General features: G+C 49.7%; 1 protein-coding gene across 1 annotated transcript; it reads left to right on the forward strand.

Moving 5' to 3' along the window:
* Positions 1-8871: 8871 nt before the first annotated feature.
* On the forward strand, positions 8872-17796 carry CD177 (CD177 molecule). The gene is made up of 9 exons (XM_023190549.2): positions 8872-9020; positions 9108-9248; positions 9463-9648; positions 11059-11181; positions 11391-11507; positions 15647-15787; positions 16519-16704; positions 16820-16954; positions 17358-17796. Exons 1-9 carry the CDS (start codon positions 8969-8971, stop codon positions 17531-17533), a joined length of 1257 nt encoding a protein of 418 aa, XP_023046317.1. The 5' UTR covers positions 8872-8968; the 3' UTR covers positions 17534-17796.
* Positions 17797-21931: the final 4135 nt, after the last annotated feature.

Consider the following 21931-nt stretch of genomic DNA (forward strand, 5'->3'; position numbering starts at 1 on the left):
CTGGGTTCACGCCATTCTCCTGCCTCAGCCTCCCAAGTAGCTGGGACTACAGGCGCCGGCCACCTCGCCCGGCTAGTTTTTTGTATTTTTTAGTAGAGATGGGGTTTCACCATGTTAGCCAGGATGGTCTTGAGCTGCTGACCTCGTGATCCGCCCGTCTCGGCCTCCCAAAGTGCTGGGATTACAGGCTTGAGCCACCGCGCCCGGACAGTAATTTTAAAAAAAGAAAAAATCAAACACTCCCCGGTCAGTCTGCATGGGGCATATGTGGCCTTGTGGCCCCCAGGAAATATGGCTCTTTCCACAAGTGCTAAGTCCACTCTCTCCACCAACCCTAAGATGTTAGTTCCACAGCACTGACAGCACTGTGCTTTGTCTATTTCTTTCTTTGTCTTTTTTGAGAGGGGGTCTTGCTCCGTCATTCAGGCTGAAGTGCAGTGATGCAATTTTGGCTCTTTGCAACCTCCACTTCCCAGGCTCAAGAGATCTTTCCACCTCAGCCTCCTGAGTACCTGGGACTACAGGTGTGCACCACCAGGCCTGGTTACTTTTTTGTATTTTGGGTAGAGAGGGGGTTTCTCCATGTTGCCCAGGCTGGCCACGAACTCCTGAGCTCAAGCGATCTGCCTGCCTTGGCCTCCCAGAATGTTGGGATGGCAGGCGTGAGCCACTGCTCCTGGAGTGGGCTTTATTTATTTCTTTTTCTGTTTCCTTTTCCTGTGTGGTGAAGAGATTGAAAAACCTGCCTTATTTTGCAGGAAGAGATGGAAGGCTAAAAAGAAGAAGTAAATTGTTCAGGTCATAGTGAAACGATAGCAGGTCTAGAATGTCAGCCTCTTTACTCAAAGCCCACAATTTCCAAATAGCACAACTTCCTTTCTCTTTATGCTTTTTAGGGATTTTATTTATTTATTTATGACTATTTTTTGCCAAAATGAAACTCCAGGTCAAAGGACTTTGTTGGTCTAATGTCAAATTGGCTTCCAAATTGTTGATCTAATCCACAGGGCCACCAGCACTCAAGGATATAGGTGCACAGCAATGCCAACCTCATGTTGTAATCCTTTCATTCAGTTTTGCCCCTCTGGTCAGTACACGAAAGCCTGTAAAGATCTTTTGTTTTATTTTTGAGACGGAGTCTCACTCTGTCACCCAGGCTAGAGTGCAATGGCACAGTCTCGGCTCCCTGCAACCTCCACCTCCCAGGTTCAAGCTATTCTCCTGCCTCAGCTGAGTAGCTGGGATTACAGGCACACGCCACCATGCCTGGCTAATTTTTGTATTTTTAGTAGAGATGGGGTTTCACCGTGTTGGCCAGGCTGGTCTTGAACTCCTCACTTCAGGTGATCCTTCTTTCACACCCTCCTTCTTTCACCTCCAGCCAGCTTTTCCACTCTAAATATTGAATTCCTCAAAATTATCTTTGGAAAAGGGCGCAGACCACAGTCTGTTTCTATGATTGCATGGTTTTTTCTATGTCCTTAACCTTGGCAAACTAAGTTTCTGAGCTGATGGAGACCTGTCTCAGACACCTTTTGGTTTACATCTCATCTCTGGACTCCCCTTTAATCTAGGAGTGCTCCCCAACTACCTTTCATTTTCTTTAATGTCATTGAAAGTGAATGGTTCACTTTTTTTTTTTTTGTAAAGTCTTCCACCACTTGGATGTGTCTGACTCTGACTTTATGATTAGAGTAGTTTTAATGATTTTTGGCAATGTTCTTCTAGCTGGGTGTCGTGTGTCACATTCAGAAGGTCTTTAATGCCTGTTTGTCAAATTCTTGGTTAATTAACAAGTGCTCTGTGAGGTAAGCCATGGAGGCCATGTGAATGTCCTATTCCCCACCACGAGACCCTTCTGTCTCCTTGCACACATCATGCCCAACCTACTTCCAGAAAATTCTCCGTGATCATGGCAAATCACATGATGCTTTTGGTCCAGCTCCCCTGCTGCCCTCCTCTCCACTCCTCTGCCCATTACAAGAAGCCTTTACACCCAGGCAGTTCAGCACCCAGAACTGCTTCCATTCATCCCATTCAAGGAGAGGAAAACTGAGCCCTGGGAAGGAGAAGTAAAGCTGGAGTCACAAAGCCAGGAAATGATGGCCAGGGCCACGAGTCAGGCCTTATAAACAACTTGCACTCTTCCCCTCCAGTGCAGCCTGCTGAGGACGCTCATGAGTAATCTGAAGGTTTCACTTCCAGCCTCCTCATCTGCCAAGCACCCAGCATGTTCCAGCAAAGACAAATTATTGCTATGGCAAACTGATGTGCATTCAGCTTATAGGACTTTATGTTATAAAGAGGAGGGATCTACGGCACTTAATAAAAAGTTATACTTAAAAGATTTTTACAGACCTGACTGGGTGTGGTGTCTCACACCTGTAATCCCAGCACTTTGGGAGGCTGAGGCAGGTGGATCACCTGAGGTCAAGAGCTCAGCACAAGCCTGGTCAACATGGTGAGACTCTGTCTGTACCGTAAATACAAAAATTAGCTTGGTGAGGTGGCAGGTGCCTGTAATCCCAGCTACTCGGGAGGCTAGGACAGGAGAATTGCTTGAACCCAGGGGGCAGAGGTTGCAGTGAGGAGAGATCATGCCACTTCACTCCAGTCTGGGTGAGAGAGCGAAACTCCATGTAAAAAGAAGAGAGAAAGAAAAAAAGAATAATCTATACTTTTTTTTTTTTTTTTTTTTTTTTGCGATAGAGCCTGGCTCTGTCACCGAGGCTGGAGTGCAGTGGTGTGATCTCGGTTCACTGCTGCAACCTCCACCACCAGCTTCAAGTGATTCTCCTGCCTCAGCCTCCCAAGTAGCTGGGATTACAGTTGTGTGTCACCATGTCCAGTTAATTTTTATATTTTTAGTAGAGATGGGGTTTCACCATGTTGACCAGGCTGGTCTTGAACTCCTGTTCAAGTGAACTCCTGTTCACTTGAACTCCTGTTCAACTCAAGTGATCCTTCCAAAGTGCTGGGATTACAGGCCTGAGTCACCGTGCCCTGTCCCCTTAAGAATAATCTTAAGAAGGTTCTTGCTGAAGCACTTAGTGGTGATAGTTACAATGTCTACTCCTTGTTTTTAAAATTTAAGAATATTTTAAAAGCATGCGTCGTGTGTGCATAAACAAATACAGTAAAATGTGAAGAGTGGGTGTAATCCAGTGAAGGGAATACTGTACTGTCCTTGCAGCTTTTCTGCAGGTTTGAAATTTTTTTTTTCTTTTTTTTTTTGAGACGGAGTCTTGCTCTGCCGCCCAGGTTGGAGTGCAGTGGCATGATCTTGGCTCACTGCAACCTCTGCTTCTTGGGTTCAAGTGATTCTCCTGTCTCAGCCTCTGGAGTAGCTGGGAACTACAGGTGCCTGCCACTACACCAGGCTAATTTTTGTAATTTTTTTTTGTTATTGTTGAGATGGAGTCTCGCTCTGTCACCCAGGTTAGAGTGCAGTGGCGCTATCTTGGCTCACTGCAAGCTTTGCCTCCCGGGTTCACGCCATTCTCCTGCCTTGACCTCTCGAGTAGCTGGGACTACAGGCGCCCGCCACCACGCCGGCTAATTTTTTGTATTTTCTAGTAGAGACGGGGTTTCACCATGTTAGCCAGGATGGTCTCGATCTCCTGACCTCGTGATCTGCCCGCCTCGGCCTCCCAAAGTGCTGGGATTACAGGCATGATCCATCGCGCCCGGCAGTTGTTTAGCTCCTCTAGGGCTCACTTTCTTCACCAATAAAATTGGACGGTTAATTGGATCTCTCTTTCTCAAAGAACTAAAAGTAGAACTATCATTCGACCCAGCAATCCCACTCCTAGAAATCTACCCAAAGAACAAGAAATTGTTTTATCAAAAGATACCTGCACTTATATGTTTATGACAGCACTATTCACAGCAGCAAAGCCATGGAATCCACTGAAATATCCATCACTGGTAGATTGGATAAAGAAAATGTGGTGCAGATACACAATGGGGTCCTATGCAGCCATAAAAATAAAATAAAATCATGCTCTTTGCAGCAACGTGAATGCAGCTGGAGGACATAATCCTAAGTGAATTAATGCAGAAACAGAAACTCAAATACTGCATGTTCTCACTTTTAAGTGGGAGCTATACCTTAGATACTCATGGACATAAAAATGGTAATAATAGACATGGAGACCTCCAAAAGGCGGGAGGGAAGGAGGAAGCCAAGGGTTGAAAATCGACCTATTGGACGCTATGCTCACTGTTTGAGTTTCAAGTTCAATAGAGGATACAGCACGATGCAATATACTCATGTAATAAACCTGCAAATGGACCCCCTGAATACATAATTTTAAAAAATAAATTTTAAAAATAGGCTCTCTCTCACTGTTGTGGCCGTGCCTGAATGAGCGCTCAGACAACGGCCTGAAGCAGTCAGGGTTCCTAGTGGTCACCCTGTTCATTGTTTGCTGAGAACATACTTTGAGTGGTACAAGGCTCTTAATATTTACCACAAGCCATCGGGTGCAGTTGACCATGGTGTCGGTTTACAGAAGAGCACAAGGAAGTTCAGAGAGGAGAGTGAATGGCCAAAGGTCACACAGACAGAAGCAGGAGAGTTGAGCCGAGCAGCCTGATCAGACCTTTCTGTTCCAGTCTCCTGTCACTCTGTGTCACCCTCCCTCTCACCCACTACAGTTCAGCCACCACCTGCCCGCTTGCCTGCCTGCCTGCCTGCCTTCCTCCCTCCCTCCCCCGCTCCCTCCTTCCCCTCTCCCTCCTTCCTCTCCCTCTCCCTTTCTCTTTCTTTCCTTTCTTCCTTCTTTTCTTTTCTTATCTCGTTTCTTTTCTTTTTTTTCTATTGACAGGGTCTTGCTCCTTGCTGGCTAGAGTGCAGTGGTGCGATTTCAGCTTACTGTAACCTTGATCTCCTGGACTCAGGTGATCCTCCCATCTCAGACTCCTGAGTAGCTGGGACTACAGGTGTGCACCACCGCACCTGGCATTTTTTTTTTTTTTTTTTTGAGATGGGTTTTGCCATGTTACCCAGGCTGGAGTGCAGTGGTACGATCTTGGCTCATTGCAACCTCTGACTCCCAGGTTCAAGTGATCCTCTCACCTCAGCCTCCTGAGTAGCTGGGACTACAGACACATGCCACTATGCCTCACCAATTTTTTTGTATTTTTGGTAGAGATGGGGTTTCACCATGTTGCCTAGGCTGGTCTTGAGCTTCTGAGCTCAAGTGATCCACCCACCTCAGCCTCACAAAGTGCTGGGATTACAGGTGTGAGCCACCATGCCCAGGCCTGGCATCTCTTTCTAATTCTTACCTAAACCAAGGTGGATCTCACCTCATGGCCTTTGCACCTGCTCCTCCCCTGCCTGGAATGCTCTTTCTGCATGTCCTTCCAGGGCTGGCTCTTTTTTTTTCCCCCATTCTGCTCACAGCTAAATGCCACCTCCTTAGGAAGGCCCTCACTGATTTCCTACTAGCCAAAGCAGCCAGTTCAGTTGTCTACTTTCACCTCACCAGGTTTTCACTCTCTACCCAGCACCCTGAACCACCTAATATTTTTCATGCTTCTGTGTTGGTTTAGAGTCTGCCCCTTCATAGGCTGTGAGCTTGACAAAAAGCAGCGGCCTCCTTCTTCTTTGCTTCTCTGTATCCCCAGCTACTAGGATGGTGTCTAGCACATATTCCAACCTCAGTAAACATTTGTTGATTAAAGCAAGACTTTCTTTAAAATTTAACTTTTATTTTAGTTCAGAAGTACGTGTGCAGGTTTGTTATTAATATATAGGCAAACTTGTGTCATGGGGGTTTGTTGTACAGATTATTTCATCCCTGAGGTATTAAGCCTAGTACCCAGTAGTTACTTTTCCTGATCCTCTTCCTCCTCCTCCTCCTCCCACCCTCCACCCTCTGATAGGCTTCAGTGTGTGTTGTTCCCCTCTATGTGTCCATGTGTTCTCATCATTTAGCTTCCACTTATAAGCGAGGACATGTGGTATTTGGTTTTCTGTGGCTGTATTAGTCAGAAAAGGACAATGGCCTCCAGCTCCATTCGTGTTCCTGCCATGTATATTATCTCATTCTTTTTTATGGCTGCATAGTATTCCATGGTGTATGTGTACCACATTCTCTTTATCCAATCTGCCATTGATGGGCATTTCTATTGATTCCGTGTCTTTGCTATTGTGAATAGTGGTGCAATGAACATACATATGCATGCATCTTTATAATAGAATGATTTATATTCCTTTGGGTATATACCCATTAATGAGATTGCTCAGTCAAGTGGTATTTCTGTTTTTAGGTCTTTGAGGAATTGCCACACTGTCTTCCACAATGGATGAACTAATACACACTTCCAGCAACAATGTCTAAGTGTACCTTTTTCTCCCAGCATGCGTAACTTTTTGACTTTTTAATATTAGTCATTCCGACTGGTGTGAGGGTGTATTTCATTGTGGTTTTGATTTGTATTTCTCTAACGATCAGTGATGTTGAGCTTTTTTTCATAAGATTGTTGACCACATGTATGTTAAAGTAACACATTGAATTGAGTACCTGTGACTCTGTTTGCCTCTTTGCCCACCCTTCCCTTCCCTCTTCCATCAGGGACATTGCTTTAGGCCATGCACAATTCCAGGGCACCATTCACACAATGACAATGTGAATTGCTGGGGAGGGGGCAAGATTTCTAGGGTGCACAACCTGTACAAATGGAGTGAGGGCTCTGCTCTTTCCCTTTTCATTCATTCATTCATTCATTCATTCATTCAATAAATATTTATTGAGGCTGGGGCTTGGTGGCTCATGCTTCTACTTCCAGCACTTTGGGAGGCCAAGGAGGGAGGATAACCTGAGCCCAGGAGTTCAAGACCAGCCTGGGCAACATAGTGAGACCGTATCTCTGCATGAAATACAAAAATTAGCCAGACATGGTGGTGCGCACCTGTGTGGGGAAAAGAGGGGTCTGCCTGTTACTGTATTATAGATAGAAGTAAGTTTAAGAGACTCCATTTGGCTCTGTATTTGAGATGCTGTTAATCTGTGACTCTACCCCCAATCTTGTCCTTGCTAGAGACATCGCTGTGGTAATTAAGGTTTAAAGGATTTTGGGCTGTAAGGAATGTGCTTTGTTAGGCAAATACTTAAAGCCTGCTTGTGGTTGAAGGTCAGTACCATTCTCTTAAATCTCAGTAAAAGAAAAACATCTGTCTCCTGCCCGTCCCTGGGCAAATGGAACATCTCCATGTATCTGTATGTCTTACTGCTGATTTACGCCCTTATCTTTTGAGCAATAAATGCTGAGGGAACTCAGAGACCGGTGCCAGTGTGGGTCCTCTGTAAGCATAGCACTGGTCCCCTGGGCCCCGCTTTTCTTTCTCTATACTTTGTCTCTGTGTCTTATTTCTTTTCTCAAGTCTCCTTCCACCTAACGAGAAGCACCCACAGGTGTGGAGGGGCAGGCCACCCCTTCACACCTGTAGTCCAAGGTACTGGGGAGGCTGAGTTGGGAGGGTTACTTGAGTCCAGAAGATGGAGGCTGTAGTGAGCTGCAGTGAGCTACGATTGCACCACTGTACTCCAGCATAGGTGAAAGCAAGACTCTGTTTCTAAAAAAAAAAAAAAATAAATTACTGGACATGTACTATATGCCATGTAGGTGGTGGAGACATAGCAGGAGATTTGACAAATACTTCCCTGTCTGTGTGGCAAATATTAAACTTGCAAAGACAAATAAAGATAAAATCTATAGAGATGTCAAAAATAAACATATAATTGCAAGTTACATTCATTTCTCTTTCTCTGCTATTCCTGCCCTCGCTTTCCCTCTTCTGTTTCTCCTCTCTCCGTCACAGACACCCCAACATCCCTCTGTAGTCACTGACAGATAACCCTGGTTCCTTCCTGTCTTCCTCCTCCCCAGTGTGTTACAGCTGATTTGTACAGCCCTGGAAAGGCCAATGGTTAAATAGCTAGGGATTTCATCAGCCCGGTTGGTAAACTGTTGGTAGCTTAAAATCAGACATGCTATGAGTATTTACACCAGAGAAATAGGCCAACACTACGAGGCAGAATTTGTGGGTATTGTTTTTCTGTAAGTTTTTCAGCACACCACTGCTCTGCCATTGGCTTGCAGCAAATAGATGTTGCATTTTTCAAATATATCCTAATTCTTTCATAGATATTCAGTCTCCACTCCACCTCTGGCCAAGTTTTTCCTGATGGTGGGAAATTGGGGACTTTCCTGACGGTAGGAAATTGGGGACTATGTTGTACTGTGAGGGTAGAGAATAGAAGAGAAAGCATGAGAGAAAAACATAAAAAGGAGAATCAAAAGAAAAGCAATATGGGAAGGAAAGAGAAAGAACAGAGAAGTGGGAAGCCAGTGGAGGGTAGAAACTAGACCGGAAGACATGGGGACAAGTCGATGGCCACTGCACAGCATCCCCACAGGTAGTTGGGTCATTTCCCCATCTGGGGTACAGAGGTGGCCAGGAAGCCCATGAGAAATGAGGGAACTGCCTTCCCAAACTACTGGAGAAACAGGGTGGGGGTGGCGATCAACATAGCTGGCCTCAGGAGGAAAGAGGGCTGGGAGTCTGGACCAGGGGGACCCTAGGGTGAAGATGCTACGGTTTCTAATTGTGGAGGGCTTGGGGGCCTGGAGTCCTGGGTCTGAGGGAAGAGGGTCTGGGGGTCTGGACCACTGGGTCTGAACCCCTGGGTCTGAAGGAGGAGTGGCTGAGGGGCTGGGTGTCCTGGACCCTCCATCTGAGGGAGGATGGGCTGGGGGCCTGGACCTGAAGGTCTGAGGAAGAAAGGGGGTCCCTGATAGGCCGGTGGGGCAGTCGAGACTTGGGGTGGGGCCCAGGCCTCCATTTAGCAAGGCCCTCTCCTCCCCACCCTTTCCTGAGCTGGCTGCTTAAGGGCTGGTATAAAGGACTTGTTTCCTGGTGAAAAAGCAGAAGGAGATTTTTAGCCACAGACGGGTCATGAGCCCGGTGTTACTGCTGGCCCTCCTGGGGGTCACCTTCCCACTGCCAGGTGAGTGATGACCCTAGCCTATAGGGGACCTCCCTGGAGGCTGGGCAAGGGAACCCTGCTGAGATGCATTTGCTCTTGCCACTCCAGGAGTGCAGGCGCTGCTCTGCCAGTTTGGGACAGCTCACGACGTGTGGAATGTGTCCGAGTTGCCCCTGCACTGGACCCCTAAGGAGATCAGCTGTGACAGCGGCTTGGGGTGCCAGGACACCATGGTGCTCATTGAGAGCGGTGAGAAGGCCCTGGGGTGCAGAGACCCCGCCCTGTTCCCTCAGTCCCTCGATCCCTGTGCAGTGACTTGGGAGCCACCCCTCCGGGAGGAGCGACCCCTAGGATCCTAGTGATCCCCTTTATAGCGTCTCAGCCTAAGCAATGTAGCAGCATCTCCCTCCGGGACCCTGGAAACCTGACCTTCATCCTCGCTTGCCTCCCTCTCTCGGTCCAGGACCCCTAGCGAGCATGGTGCTCACCAAGGGCTGCACTGAGGCCAAGGACCAGGAGCCCCGCGTCACTGAGCACCGAATGGGCCCCGGCCTCTCCGTGGTCTCCTACACCTATGTGTGCCGCCATAAGGACTTCTGCAACAACCTAGTTACCACTGCCCCGCTTTGGACCCCGCAGCCCCCAGCAGGTGCCTGCCCGAGGGTCGGAAGAGAGGGAGGGGCTGTCAGGAGGGGTTCTGCTGAGCACAGAGGGGCTGTTACGGAGTCCCTCCCACCCTCGCTGGCTATCCTGCCCCTCGCTCGCTCCATCTCTCCCCTGACTGCTCCCTGGCCACCGCCCCACCCTTCTCCCTTTCCATCCCTCTCCACTCACTCCTGGTCCCTCCCACCCACCTCTGCCACCCAGGACTCGCCGCACCCCTCCTCTTCTAAGAGCAAACAGGAGGAATTTCTGATAAGAAATCACCATTAACTGGGTCATCCTGCATTCAGTTTTATTTTTTATTTTTTATTTTTATTCTGTTGCGTTTGGTTCAAGAAGTTCTCCTGCAGGTTTTTTGCTATTTCCTCTTCCTAAAGGAGACTGAATTGAAACTTTCCACTTTCCTTGTCTGGTGTTATGAAGAGTCTGGGGAGATGTTTTGCACTTCTTTTATTGGAACAGCTTGTGGATACAGAAGTCTCCTGTTCTTGGAGGTTTAGCAGCCCTTGCAGGTGAAGGCACTGGCTCGTTCCAGGACATCCCCTCCTTCCCCTGACCAATGAGTCTGCTTCTGTGTCTCCCCTCGGAAGGCCAGACTTTGTTGAAAGGTTCAGACCTGACCATGTCTGAGTGTATATCAGGCCTCAGCAGGCCCCTCCTCCACCCAGCTTCCCACCAACAACTTCTTTCTCTCTTTCTTTCTTTCTCTTTCTTCCTTTCTTTCTTTTCTTTTCTTTCTTTTCTTTCTTTCTCTCTCTCTCCTTTCTTTCTTTCTCTTTCCTTTCTTTCCTTCCTTCTTTCTTCTTTTCTTTCTTTCTTTCTCTCTCTCTCTTTCTTGTCTTTCTGCTTTCTTTTCTTTTTTCTTTCTTTCTCATAGTCTCGTTGTGTTGACCAGGCTGGAGTGCAGCGGTGCAATCTTGGCTCACTGCAACCTCCGATTCCTGGGTTCAAGCGATTCTCCTGCATCAGCCTCCCAAGTAGCTGGGACAAGAGGCGCCAGCCACCACGCCCAGCTAATTTTTGTATTTTTAGTAGAGTCAGGGTTTTACTATGTTGGCTAGGCTGGTCTTAAACTCCTAACCTTGTGATCTGCCTGCCTCGGCCTCCCATAGTGCTGGGATTACAGGCGAGACCCACCACACCCAGCCAAGACCACTTTCTGTACCCAGTCCTGGTGCCTCTACCCAGACCTCCTGTTCTCTCTCCCTTCCTCTTTCATAGGTTACACTTCTTTATTTTCCCACATCCAGATCTCATGATGGGAGCTGCAGAAGGCCCCTTTGGGAAGACTGAGCAGGTTGACTCCTGAGGCCAGCAAAAGTGGGGTGCAGAGAAAGTATCTGATCAAATCCAGTGCCCTCTCAGTGCCCCCTCACTCTGTCTGTCACTTCCCTAGAGCCAGGATCCTTGAGGTGCCCAGTCTGCTTGTCTATGGAAGGCTGTCTGGAGGGGACAACAGAAGAGATGTGCCCCAAGGGGACCACACACTGTTATAATGGCCTCCTCAGGCTCAGGGGAGGTAAGCCTGGGACATCGGGGTCCCTGAGGGGACTGAACGGGAAGGTTTGGGGACTGAGATCTTAGTCTCTGGGGAGTGAGGGTGAGCTGAGGCGAGGCATGAGACCCAGAGGAGGGTGGGTCTGGCTTCCTGGAGCTATGCCTGCCTCTGAGGGTTGAGTGGTCCTCAAGGCAGCATCACTGACTCTCCCTCCCTCCCCCTTTCTGCAGGAGGCATCATCTCCAATCTGAGAGTCCAGGGATGCATGCCCCAGCCAAGTTGCAACCTGCTCAATGGGACGCAGGAAATTGGGCCCCTGCGGGTGACTGAGAACTGCAATACCAAAGGTGAGTCCCACCCCTAGGCTGTACCCTGCACTGCAGCCTCGGGGCACGATGACACATGGGGCATCCAGAGCCATCACACCAAAGTCAGTAGGAGGAAGGTCAAGGGTGCAGGGTGGGTTGCTTGGCATGAGACTTTAGGCAACAGTGAGTGCTGGGGCCCCTGCTGGCTCTCATGCTGCTGAGAGTGACTGGTTGCTTCAATTTCTGTGTCTCCACACCCGTGACCTTGCGTAACCCTAGGTCTCCCACTTCCCTAGGCCACCGTAGCCTCTCTGCCACCCTCACCAGCCCCCACCCTGCCCATGGTGCTGGAGTGCCCCAGCAGCCTTGCGTGCACAGGAGAGAACGTGAGAGACAAAATCAAGGGCACTTCAGGTGTGACAGAGAAAGCAAGAGTTAAACGAGGACACTGAGAGGGTCCCCACTTACCCATTTCGGTGCTGCCATGGAGGAGAGTGCCAGGGAACGTCTCCATAAGAAGGGCTCCAAGGCGACGGGAAGCCATGCTGGGGAGGCGGGGGTCTTATAGGAATCCCAGCTTCCCTCCTAGGAGCAAAGTCTTTCCCTACCCGTGCCTCTGTTTCCTTGTCTGCCCACATCATACTAACCCTTAGAGTTTAGAAGAGGGAGTTGTGTGAGTTCCGCACACCCTCCTCTGTGTATTTGGCTGTTTCTCCCTGGCTAGGCTGGGAGCCTGAAGCCACGGGCTTGGTATCACGGGCACCAGGGTTTCCAGCCTTGGGTGGCTCAGGAAGGGTACCAGGAGGTGTTTGCTCAAGTGAGGACATGCAAAGTCCCCTAATGAGTCAGACCCTGTTTCTACCTGAAGGGCCTCCAGGACTAGGAGGGGCAGGTGCCACAGACACAGATGGTCACAGCTTGCGGTGATCAGGGCTGTTGCAAATGGGGATGTGGGGCCTGGGGCAGCTCAGAGGAGGAAGATACTGATGTTGTTGGGATAGAGAGTAAGGAGGGCTTTACAGAGGAGGTGGCCTGTGAACTGTGTGTTAAAGATGATCTACAGCTTATTGGTAGAAGAGGAAGAGGACATTGGTGGCAGAGGGAACAGCGTGTAGCAGCTGCATAGGCCTGCAGGTGGGAGTGAGCCTGCAGTTTTCAAGAAGAGTCCATCACTCCACCTGAGAAGGACTCATCAAGATGAGGGGGTACAGCTGGGATTGGGGGTGATTAGAAGTTTTCCAGGTGGACAAGGTGGGTGTGGTGTCGAGGAGGGAGCTGCCCCAAGCCAAAGGCACAGCAGGTGTGAGGCTGAGGAGGAAATGACTTGGCATGCCTTTGGAATGGATACTGGTGGGTGAGGGAGAGGTAAGCGGGAACCTGGTGGTTGCTCAAGTACCCGAAAAGCCAGACTCAGGGGTGGACCATCTCCTGAAGGCAGGGGAGCCATGGAAGATTGTGGAGCAAGGAAGGGCAGGGTCTGAGCCATTTATCTTTCCTTTTGACTGATACTGGTGTTAACAGTCTGGCCCTGGTCTCTGGAACCAGGTGACACTGATAATCCAGAAGGTATTTCAGAAACAAATCAGATGCAACTTATGCCACACACAGCCCACAATAAGCACAGGAGATACCAATGCATCACACCATGCCACATCCACACCACACATCACATACCACACACACACTCCCCCATACCCCTGACATACCGCATATGAAACACAAATCACACACAGAGCGTACAATATGCACAACACACACAAATGCATCACAGAATTGCACAATTACTATGTGTATATGTAGTGTGTATGTGGCACACACACTGCATGTCAGGCACCAAACACACTCCCTCTCATCGGACATGCAACACATACCACACAACACACAATACACACAACACACCTGGTATGTCACACACACCACATGCAAAGAAAACACAGATACACAGAACACACACCACACCACACACACAAAACAAACACATACCAAATACATCACACATAGTATGTCTATACATGCATGCATCACACATACCATGAACACACCACACACCCCATACAACCACACCCACACACATGTATACTACCCACTCACAGCACACACATCTGCAGACATCACGCACCCTCACACCCCACGCGCACACACTACACACACACACACCACATAAAACACAGCTATTACGTACAAATCGGTGCTGTTAATAGAGATTCATGTTCTGCTTTCAACACTGGAGCCAGATCTTGGAGGCTGTTTTGCCTTCCCTGGTGAAGTGCAGTTCAGCAGCTTAGCAGACAGTGAGCATCACAAGACCAGGCATCAGAAACTGGGGGAACAAGATGTTGGGGACCAAGTGCGGGAGAGAAGAGGCTCCAGGATGATAGAACCGCTTACAAGAAGCCACAGCAGTGGGAGGGCTGGGTGCAAGGACACAGGTTACTAAAAGGGGCCATGGCAGCAGCCCCTTGTGAAGAACCAAGAAGTCCTGGGCAGATAAGGCCCTGGCTGCCCCTAGAGGAGCTGGGCAGCGGTCCCAGTGAGAGAGCAGGGAAGAGCCCGCGTCTGAATCGGGGACACGTGGGTCCCAGGCCCTGCTCTGCCGCTGAAACAGCTTTCCAGCCTCAGCTTCACATGAGGATCAAAAGTCTCCATATCTCATGGAACCTCTTTCCCTGGATTTGGGGAAGAGGAGGGGATGGTTGCAGACAGGGGGCGGAAGCAGATGCAAAGGCCTTGAGGTGGGTGAGTGCCTGCCAGAAGCACCTGGGCAGAGCAGAGTGATGGAGGGAGCGGAGTAGGACACCTGCATGGAGCGGGGAGGTGGCTGCATCTTATCAGGCCTCCCGGGCCATTGGAAGGGCTTAGAATTTTATTCTCCAGAATGGGGAACTCCTGGAGTCTTCAGAGCAGAGGAGTGACATGAACTGACTTAGGTTTACCCAGCCTCCCTCTGCCTGGTGTGCAGAGAATGCAGCAAGGGGAAGAGTGGCAGGCAGGCACAGGGAGAGCCCCGGGAGTCAGGTGGGAGCCAAGGGGGGTTGGCCTGGGTGGAAGCAGCAGAGGTGGTGATGTGGGGTTGGGTTTTGAAGATTTTCTGCAGCTCAAGCCAGTAGAATTTCTTGAGGAACACAACATGGGAGAGAAAGGGAGTGGTCAAGGACACCACCAACCTTTTCAGCTAGGCTGGCAGAGATGAGCCACCACAGGTATAAGTAGGGGAGATGGGAGTGGGGACAGAAGAGAGCAGGAGCCATGATTTTGATTTTGTCATCTGTGAAGCATGCAAAGGAGCAGCCCTCCGGGGTGACATCCATTCTGCAGGTCGCATGTGTTGGTGGAAGCTGGGGGTTCAGTCTAAGAGTCCCTGCATCATGGGACAGATGCCCCCTGCTCTGTGATGGCCATGGGGGAAGGCCGGGGGCTGTGGTTTCACACTAGAGCCTTGAGGGCCTCGGGGCCAAGGTAGCCGAGGATGGTCATCAGTACCTGTCTCCCTCCTGCCCTCAACCCCGACCCTGAGGGTCCAGAGTCCCTGGGTTCCCAGCCTACCTCTGCTGCTCACAAGCTGTGTGGCACGGGCGGCTACTGAGCAATCCTGCCTGTTTCCCTTGTTGCAAATGAGGGTGCTGATTGTGATCGCCCCACCTACTGTTGAGGTGCTGTGGGGAAATGAGGCATCCCAGATAAGCTGAGCTCCCTGGGACCTTAGCTAGGTGGATCTGTGGGAAGCAATGACATCAGCCAGGTGCAGAGGCAGTGCTCAGCCCACCCTGGCCCTCCGCATCGTTTGTTTGGAACATAGAGCTTTGCAACTGAAAGGTATGAGAAAGGTCTCAGGCTGTCTTCCTTATTATTGAAATGAGGACCTTAAAGTTCAGATGGGGAAGCAGAGATGGGCAGAGGATAAGGAAGAGCTTCCATTGCTCTCACAGCTGAAGCAAGGAACGACCATTCCCACAGGGCTGTGAGAGGATGTCCCTGTGGATGTTCAAGTAGAAACGGGGGGAGCAATGAGGGTGGGGTTTGGACTCCCAAGTCCTTTCTGAATCCGTAGTTGAGGGACTCTGTGGCCTGGTCACCTGGAGTGTGACTCAAGAGCAAGATCACCTTCCGTAGCGGAGGACCTGGAGGGACAGACATGGTCGGTTCCTGGCTTACACAGACCCTGGGTTTCCTCTCCCCAGATTTTCTGACCTGTCATCGAGGGAACTCTTTGCAGAAGCAGGAAAACTTGACTCAAGTACCCATTGGATGGACCATATCTAATACCGTGATATGCGAGGCGGGCCAGGTGTGTCAGGAGACGCTGCTGCTCATAGATGTAGGTGCGTGGACTGAGGTAGAAGACAAACACTTGTCCCAGGTCCCTGGCAGCTCCCTCCACCCCACTGGATTCTTTCCCCTGAATTTCCTGCTCAGTTTCCTCCACATCTGCAATTTTCAATTCAACTATTCTTCTCTCTGGATCTTGGGTTCCCCTTATGACAACTGGGGGTGAAGCAGTGGGAATGACGGTGTCTGCTTTTCTGGGTAGGGGTGACGATGTATGCGGTAATCCCTGCCCAGGGCGGAGAGCCGTGCCAACACTGAGGAATCTCAGTGGCTTCATACAGTCTGAAAATGTTTATCCAGCATTTGTCTTAGGTGCTGCAGATCCAATCCCATCTGTATTCCTGCAGCTTTATATACCTTGAGAAACAGGAAACAAACAAAAAGCAGCAAAGTATAGGGATGGAGATCCCAGCTCTGGAGAGAAATCTGGCAAGGAAAAGGAGATAGGAAAAGTGAGGTGAAGGCTACCATATTAAGCTGAGTGTTCAGGGGAGACTCATGGAGAAGGTGACGTTTGAGTGACAACTGGGAGGAAGCAGAGCTTCGGGGAGGACCCAGGCCCTGGCCTTCGTCTTTGCCCCATGCTAAACATGACCCATGCAGTTGTGATCAGGGTATTCACCCTCTGCCTGAGGGGTATTGAGGGTAGGGAGTCCAGTTCTGGAGCCCCTATTGACCTGGGAGCTGTCCAGTCCCCCAGCCCAGCTTTCCCTCTCACCCTTAGGAGTCACATCGACCCTGGTGTGGAGCAAAGGCTGCAGCGCTGTTGGGGCTCAAAATTCCCAGAAGACCTCCATCCACTCAACCCCTCCTGGGGTGCTCGTGGCCTCCTATGCCCACTTCTGCTCCTCAGACCTGTGCAATGGTGCCAACAGCAGCAGCGTCCTGCTGAACTCTCTCCCTCCTCAAGGTATGGGATCCAGGACCATGGAGAAATGAGGCCCAGACACACAGACACTCTGGTCGAAAGTGGGTGGCTGCTCTGAGCACAAGTCACATACTCCCACCTTCCCTCTGCTCCCCAGGTGCCCCTGAGCCAGGAGACCACCAGTGTCTTACCTGTGCGCAGCCCTTTGGAACCTGCTCAAGTGACTCTCCAGTAAAGACCTGCCCCAGGGGCACCACTCATTGTTATGATGGGTACATTAGTCTCTCAGGAGGTGAGTGCTGCAAGCAGGGCCCCAAGCAGGAAGGTGCTGGTGTCCTGGGCTCCTGGGACTGAGGGAGGAGGAAGCTGGGGCTCTGGGCTCTTGGGTTTCAGGGAGGAGGGGGTGGGGGCCTGGGCTCCTGGGTCTGAGGGAGGAGGGACTCAGGGCCTGGACTCCTGGGTCTGAGGGGCTGGGGTCCTGTACTCCTAGGTCTAAGGGAGGATGACCTAGGGGTCTAGGCTCCTTGATCTGAGGAGGGAGGACTGGGGGCCTGGACTCCTGAGTCTGAGGGAGAAGGGGCTGGGGCCTGGACTTCTGGGACTGAGAGAGGAGGGTATGGGGCCTGGACTCCTGGGTTCACAAATTTGGCTGGGCTGTACTTTGTGTCCTTTCTGACTTGGTCTTCTCCCTCTAGGTGGGGTGACCACCACAATGGGCATTCAGGGCTGTGTGGCCCAACCTTCCAGCTCCTTGTTGAACCACGCCAGACAAATCGGGATCTTCTCTGTGCGTGAGAAGGGTGAAGATGAGAGAGGTGGGGCTGGCACTGGCCCTGGCACTGTGGTGGGGGGTCTTTGCCCTTCCTGCTAACTCCATTGCCCCCACGATTCTTCACCCCTGCTGACCACCACACTCAACCGTCCCTCTGACCTCGTAACCTAATGGTCTTGGACACCAAATTCTTTTCCCATCCTGCCCATGAATTATCTTCCCCACACACAATCATTCATGTCTACTCACCTAATAGCGACACTGGGGAGAGCCTGGAGCAGCTGCACTTGCCCTATGGGAGAGGGGACGTTGGAGGAGTGGCTGCATGTATCTGAATAATAAAGACCTTGTCCTTTCTCCCAGTGCTGGGGTTTCTCCATATGAGGGGACAGCAGGACACCCAGGGATCTAGCGTGGGGGAGGAGAGGAACCTAATGAAAAAATGATCATCCAAAGCCCGCCCTTTATTGGTCTGGTTCACGTCTCCAAACCAGCTTGGATGGTAGCAGAGACTTCAGGGTGTTCCAGCCAAAAGTATTGGGGCATCACCATTACCTGGAGGGGAAGATGCACTGAGACGTATGAGGCTTCCAGCCTAGCAGCCAGGGTCCTCGCACAAACAGGTGGCTCGTCCCATCTGAGCAACTGCAGGAGAGGTTAGTATAGTCATGCATTGCTTAATGACAGGGATATGTCTTGAGAAATGTGTCATTAGGTGATACTCGCCATCGGAGCATTGTAGAGAGCACTTACAAAAACCCAGATGGTACAGCCCAACACACACCCAGGATGGATGGTAGAGTTGACTGCCCCTAGGCTACAAGCCTGCAGTGCATGTTATGGTGTGAATACTGCAGGCAATTGTAACACTACGACAAGTATTTGTGTATCTATACACATCTAAACGTAGAAAAGGTACAGCATAAATACAATATTGTCATCTTAGGAGATCACCGTTCTATATGCAATTCGTCATTGACCCAAACGTTGCTATGTAGCATCTGCCTATCATGGGATAATTGACATAAGGGCTTGAGAGAACTCCAGAAGAAAATGGGTTAGCATTTTCCCAGAACTGTTACCGTTGGGTCTTTCTTACCACCATTGCCCAGTAAGGGCGAGGAGAGGAGCCACTGCTGGAATCTGCAGAGGAGAGAGAGAGAGAGACACATACACAGACAGAAATAGAGAGAGCCAGAGACAGAAAGAGAGAGATATTCAGAGAGGGTTGCCTAACAGGAGCTCCCATCTCAGGCTGAAAAATGCATCCAGCCCACAATGATACTGGGGAGGGAGGTGGGGAACTAAAATTCCAAACTGATGTCGTCATTCTGGTCTGCAGTTGAGGTTCCCCATTGACTGAACCCCCCTAGAGGCTGGAAGCAGGCGACTCCACTGATCCAGCCCCCATAGATCTACCATTCACAGTAGAGAACAGAGAAGAGGGGAGGGAAGAGAAGAAGAGAGTGAAGCTGGAGAAGGAAACAGAACGTGTCTAGTACCATTCACTCCCTTGCCTCTATGGCATCCACCTTTTCCCTTTGTCCAGATGTAAATCAGAGTCCAAGCCGGGCGCAGTGGCTTGCGCCTGTAATGTCAGCACTTTGGGAAGCCGAGGTGGGAGGATCACTTGAGCCCAGGAGTTTGAAACCAGCCTGGGCAACACAGTGAAACCACTTCTCTACAAAAAATACAAAAAATGTGCCTGTTGTGGTGGTGTACGTCTGTGGTCCCAGCTACTCAGAAGGCTGAGGGAGGAGGATCATCTGAGTCCAGGAGGTCAAGGGTGCAGTGAGCCAAGACTGTGCCACTGTACTCCAGCCTGGGTGACAGAGTGAGATCCTGTCTCAAGGGGGAAAAAAAATCGGAGTCCTCCGTGCAGATGACACACAATTCCAGTCCTTTCCTCTGTCACAGTAACAGTGTGTGTGATGATGACAACGATGCCCTCCTCCCATTATGCTGGGCACCAGTTCTTCACCCACAATGAGAGGAAGATGGGGAGGAGACTCGGCTTCCAACACAGCTGCTGAGGTCCTGGGGATTGTTAATGTAAGTTGACAACCAAAACCCCGTGTCCCCAGAAAAAAATGGATTATCCCCTATGCTAGCAGCAAGGGTCTGCCTTTCTTCACCCCTTAAATGACTTAAAGAAGGTAACAGACAGAAACAAAAGGCCTGAGGGCAGTCAGAGGGATCCTTTAAATTATCGTCCCATGTTTCTGAAACCCAACGCTCCGCGGCAGCCAGCTGCGCTGTCTCTTCCTCCTCCTCAGGCGGAAGTCCCACCTCCCCCTCCTCGGGCGGAACTCAAGCCTCCCACTCACCCTGGAGGGATCACTTTGAACTCGGAGGCGTCTGGTCCCGAGAAATTATTGCCTCAGGGGCTTAATCATCCCCGTTGTCCATTTAAATGTCCTTCCTCAAAAAGAAGGCTCTAAAAAGAGATAGAACAATGTAAAAGGGACATTCAGAATCTTCCTTTTCCTTGCATTCCTAAAGAACAGAATTCCCAGCTCTTCCCTCTAAAACAAAGTTCCACAAGGAGGGGGCACAATTGGCTTTATAAATGCTCCCTTAACTGCCTCTGAGGTCCGAGGCCTGAAGAGGGAGCTCAAGCCCCTGCTAAGTGATCCAAAAGGCGTGGCAGAACAGATCGACCAGTTTTTAGGTCCCCAGTTGTATACCTGGACGGAGTTAATACCGATCCTAGGTATTCTCTTCTCAAAAGAGAAGCGAAACATAATCCACGGAGCCACTATGGCAGCCTGGGAACGTGATCACCCTGCTGGCCAAGATAATCCAGCAGCAAATACTAAATTTCCCGCTGAAGACCCACAGTGGGATAATAATAATGAAACCCACCAAGACCATATACAAATTTACAAAAATTAATTGTTAAAGGGATTAAAGAATCAGCACCCTGACCTCAAAGTCTCACTAAGGCCTTTGATGTACAACAACAGAAGGACGAAAGGCCCATGCAATTTCTAAACAGATTAAGAGAGCAAATGAAAAAGTATGCTAATTTTGATCTAGATGGCCCCCTAGGACAATGGATGCTAAAATTGCATTTTGTCACAAATAGCCTAATATAGCAAAGAAGTTACAAAAAAATGAAAAGGGGAAAATCGGTCAATCAAAGAGCTTCTAGAGGAAGCACAGAAAGTATATGTCAGGAGAGACGAAGAAAAGCAGGCAAAAATATTTTGGCAAAATTTACTAGGGCAAACAGTCCCAGAGCAAAATTTCAGCCGACACCCTGGCAGCTGGGAATGTAAAACGGCAGAAGACAGAATCGAGATTGAAGGGAAAACAGTCATAGCAAGTGTTGTAAAGGGTTTAAACATAAGAAGAAAAAGAACAGACAGGGAAGTTCCGGAATAGGGAGAAAAGGAGGGCAAGACAGATGTTACAACTGTGGAAAGTTAGGCCACTTTAAGAGAGAATTCCCTAAGACAGACTACAGGGGGAGCTCCTCCGCTCATTCCTGCCTTTAAAGAGGAGGAATGGGGGAAGGGGGGGGGGGGGTGAGGGGCTCTTTCTTTTCTACCTCGAGTCCCACCAGGAGTCCTTGATAAATTTAAAGGTGGGACCTAAGCATGAGTCAATTACTTTCTTAGTCGACTTAGGCACGACTCGCTCCTCCCTATGTGTTCCACCAACAGGGTTAACATATTCTTCAGTGGAGTTGTTAGTCTCTGGAGTAAAGGGAGAAGGATTTAAAGAAAAGATTTTAGAAGGTGCCAAGGTAAAATATAAAGCCTGGTCAACTAACATTCAAATCCTATTAATTCCTAAAGCAGAAACTAATCGACTTTGGAGAGATTTAATGGTAAAATTAGGTATTGGTCTACAGGTTAGCCCAAGAGGGTTTTTTTTTTTTTTTTTTTTGAGACGGAGTCTTGCTGTGTCTCCTGGGCTGGAGTGCAGTGGCGCCGGATCTCAGCTCACTGCAAGCTCCGCCTCCCGGGTTTTACGCCATTCTCCTGCCTCAGCCTCCGGAGTAGCTGGGACTACAGGCGCCCGCCACCTTGCCCCGCTAGTTTTTTGTATTTTTAGTAGAGACGGGGTTTCGCCGTGTTAGCCAGGATGGTCTCGATCTCCTGACCTCATGATCCGCCCGTCTCGGCCTCCCAAAGTGCTGGGATTACAGGCTTGAGCCACCGCGCCCGGCCCCAAGAGGGTTCTTAACCTCACTAAATTTGCTAACTACAGCAAATAAGCTGAAAATTCCCACTGGTGGCTGGTCAAAAGAAGGAAACTGAAGGAGGTTATAGATTCCCCCAATCCAAATAAAATTGAAGACTCCAGGGGGAGATTGTAAGGAATAAATGGTATCCTATCTTCTTGGAAGGGTGGATAGGGTTGAAGCCTGTAATAGAAAGACTTATAAAAGATGGGCTCCTGAAGCCTTGCTTGTATCCCTATAATACTCCCATTTTACCTGTCAAGAAACCTAACAGGTCATACCGATTAGTGCAAAATCTTAAAGCT

This window comes from Piliocolobus tephrosceles, chromosome 21 (genome assembly GCF_002776525.5).
Source record: "Piliocolobus tephrosceles isolate RC106 chromosome 21, ASM277652v3, whole genome shotgun sequence".
In the NCBI taxonomy this organism is placed as follows: Eukaryota; Metazoa; Chordata; class Mammalia; order Primates; family Cercopithecidae; genus Piliocolobus; species Piliocolobus tephrosceles.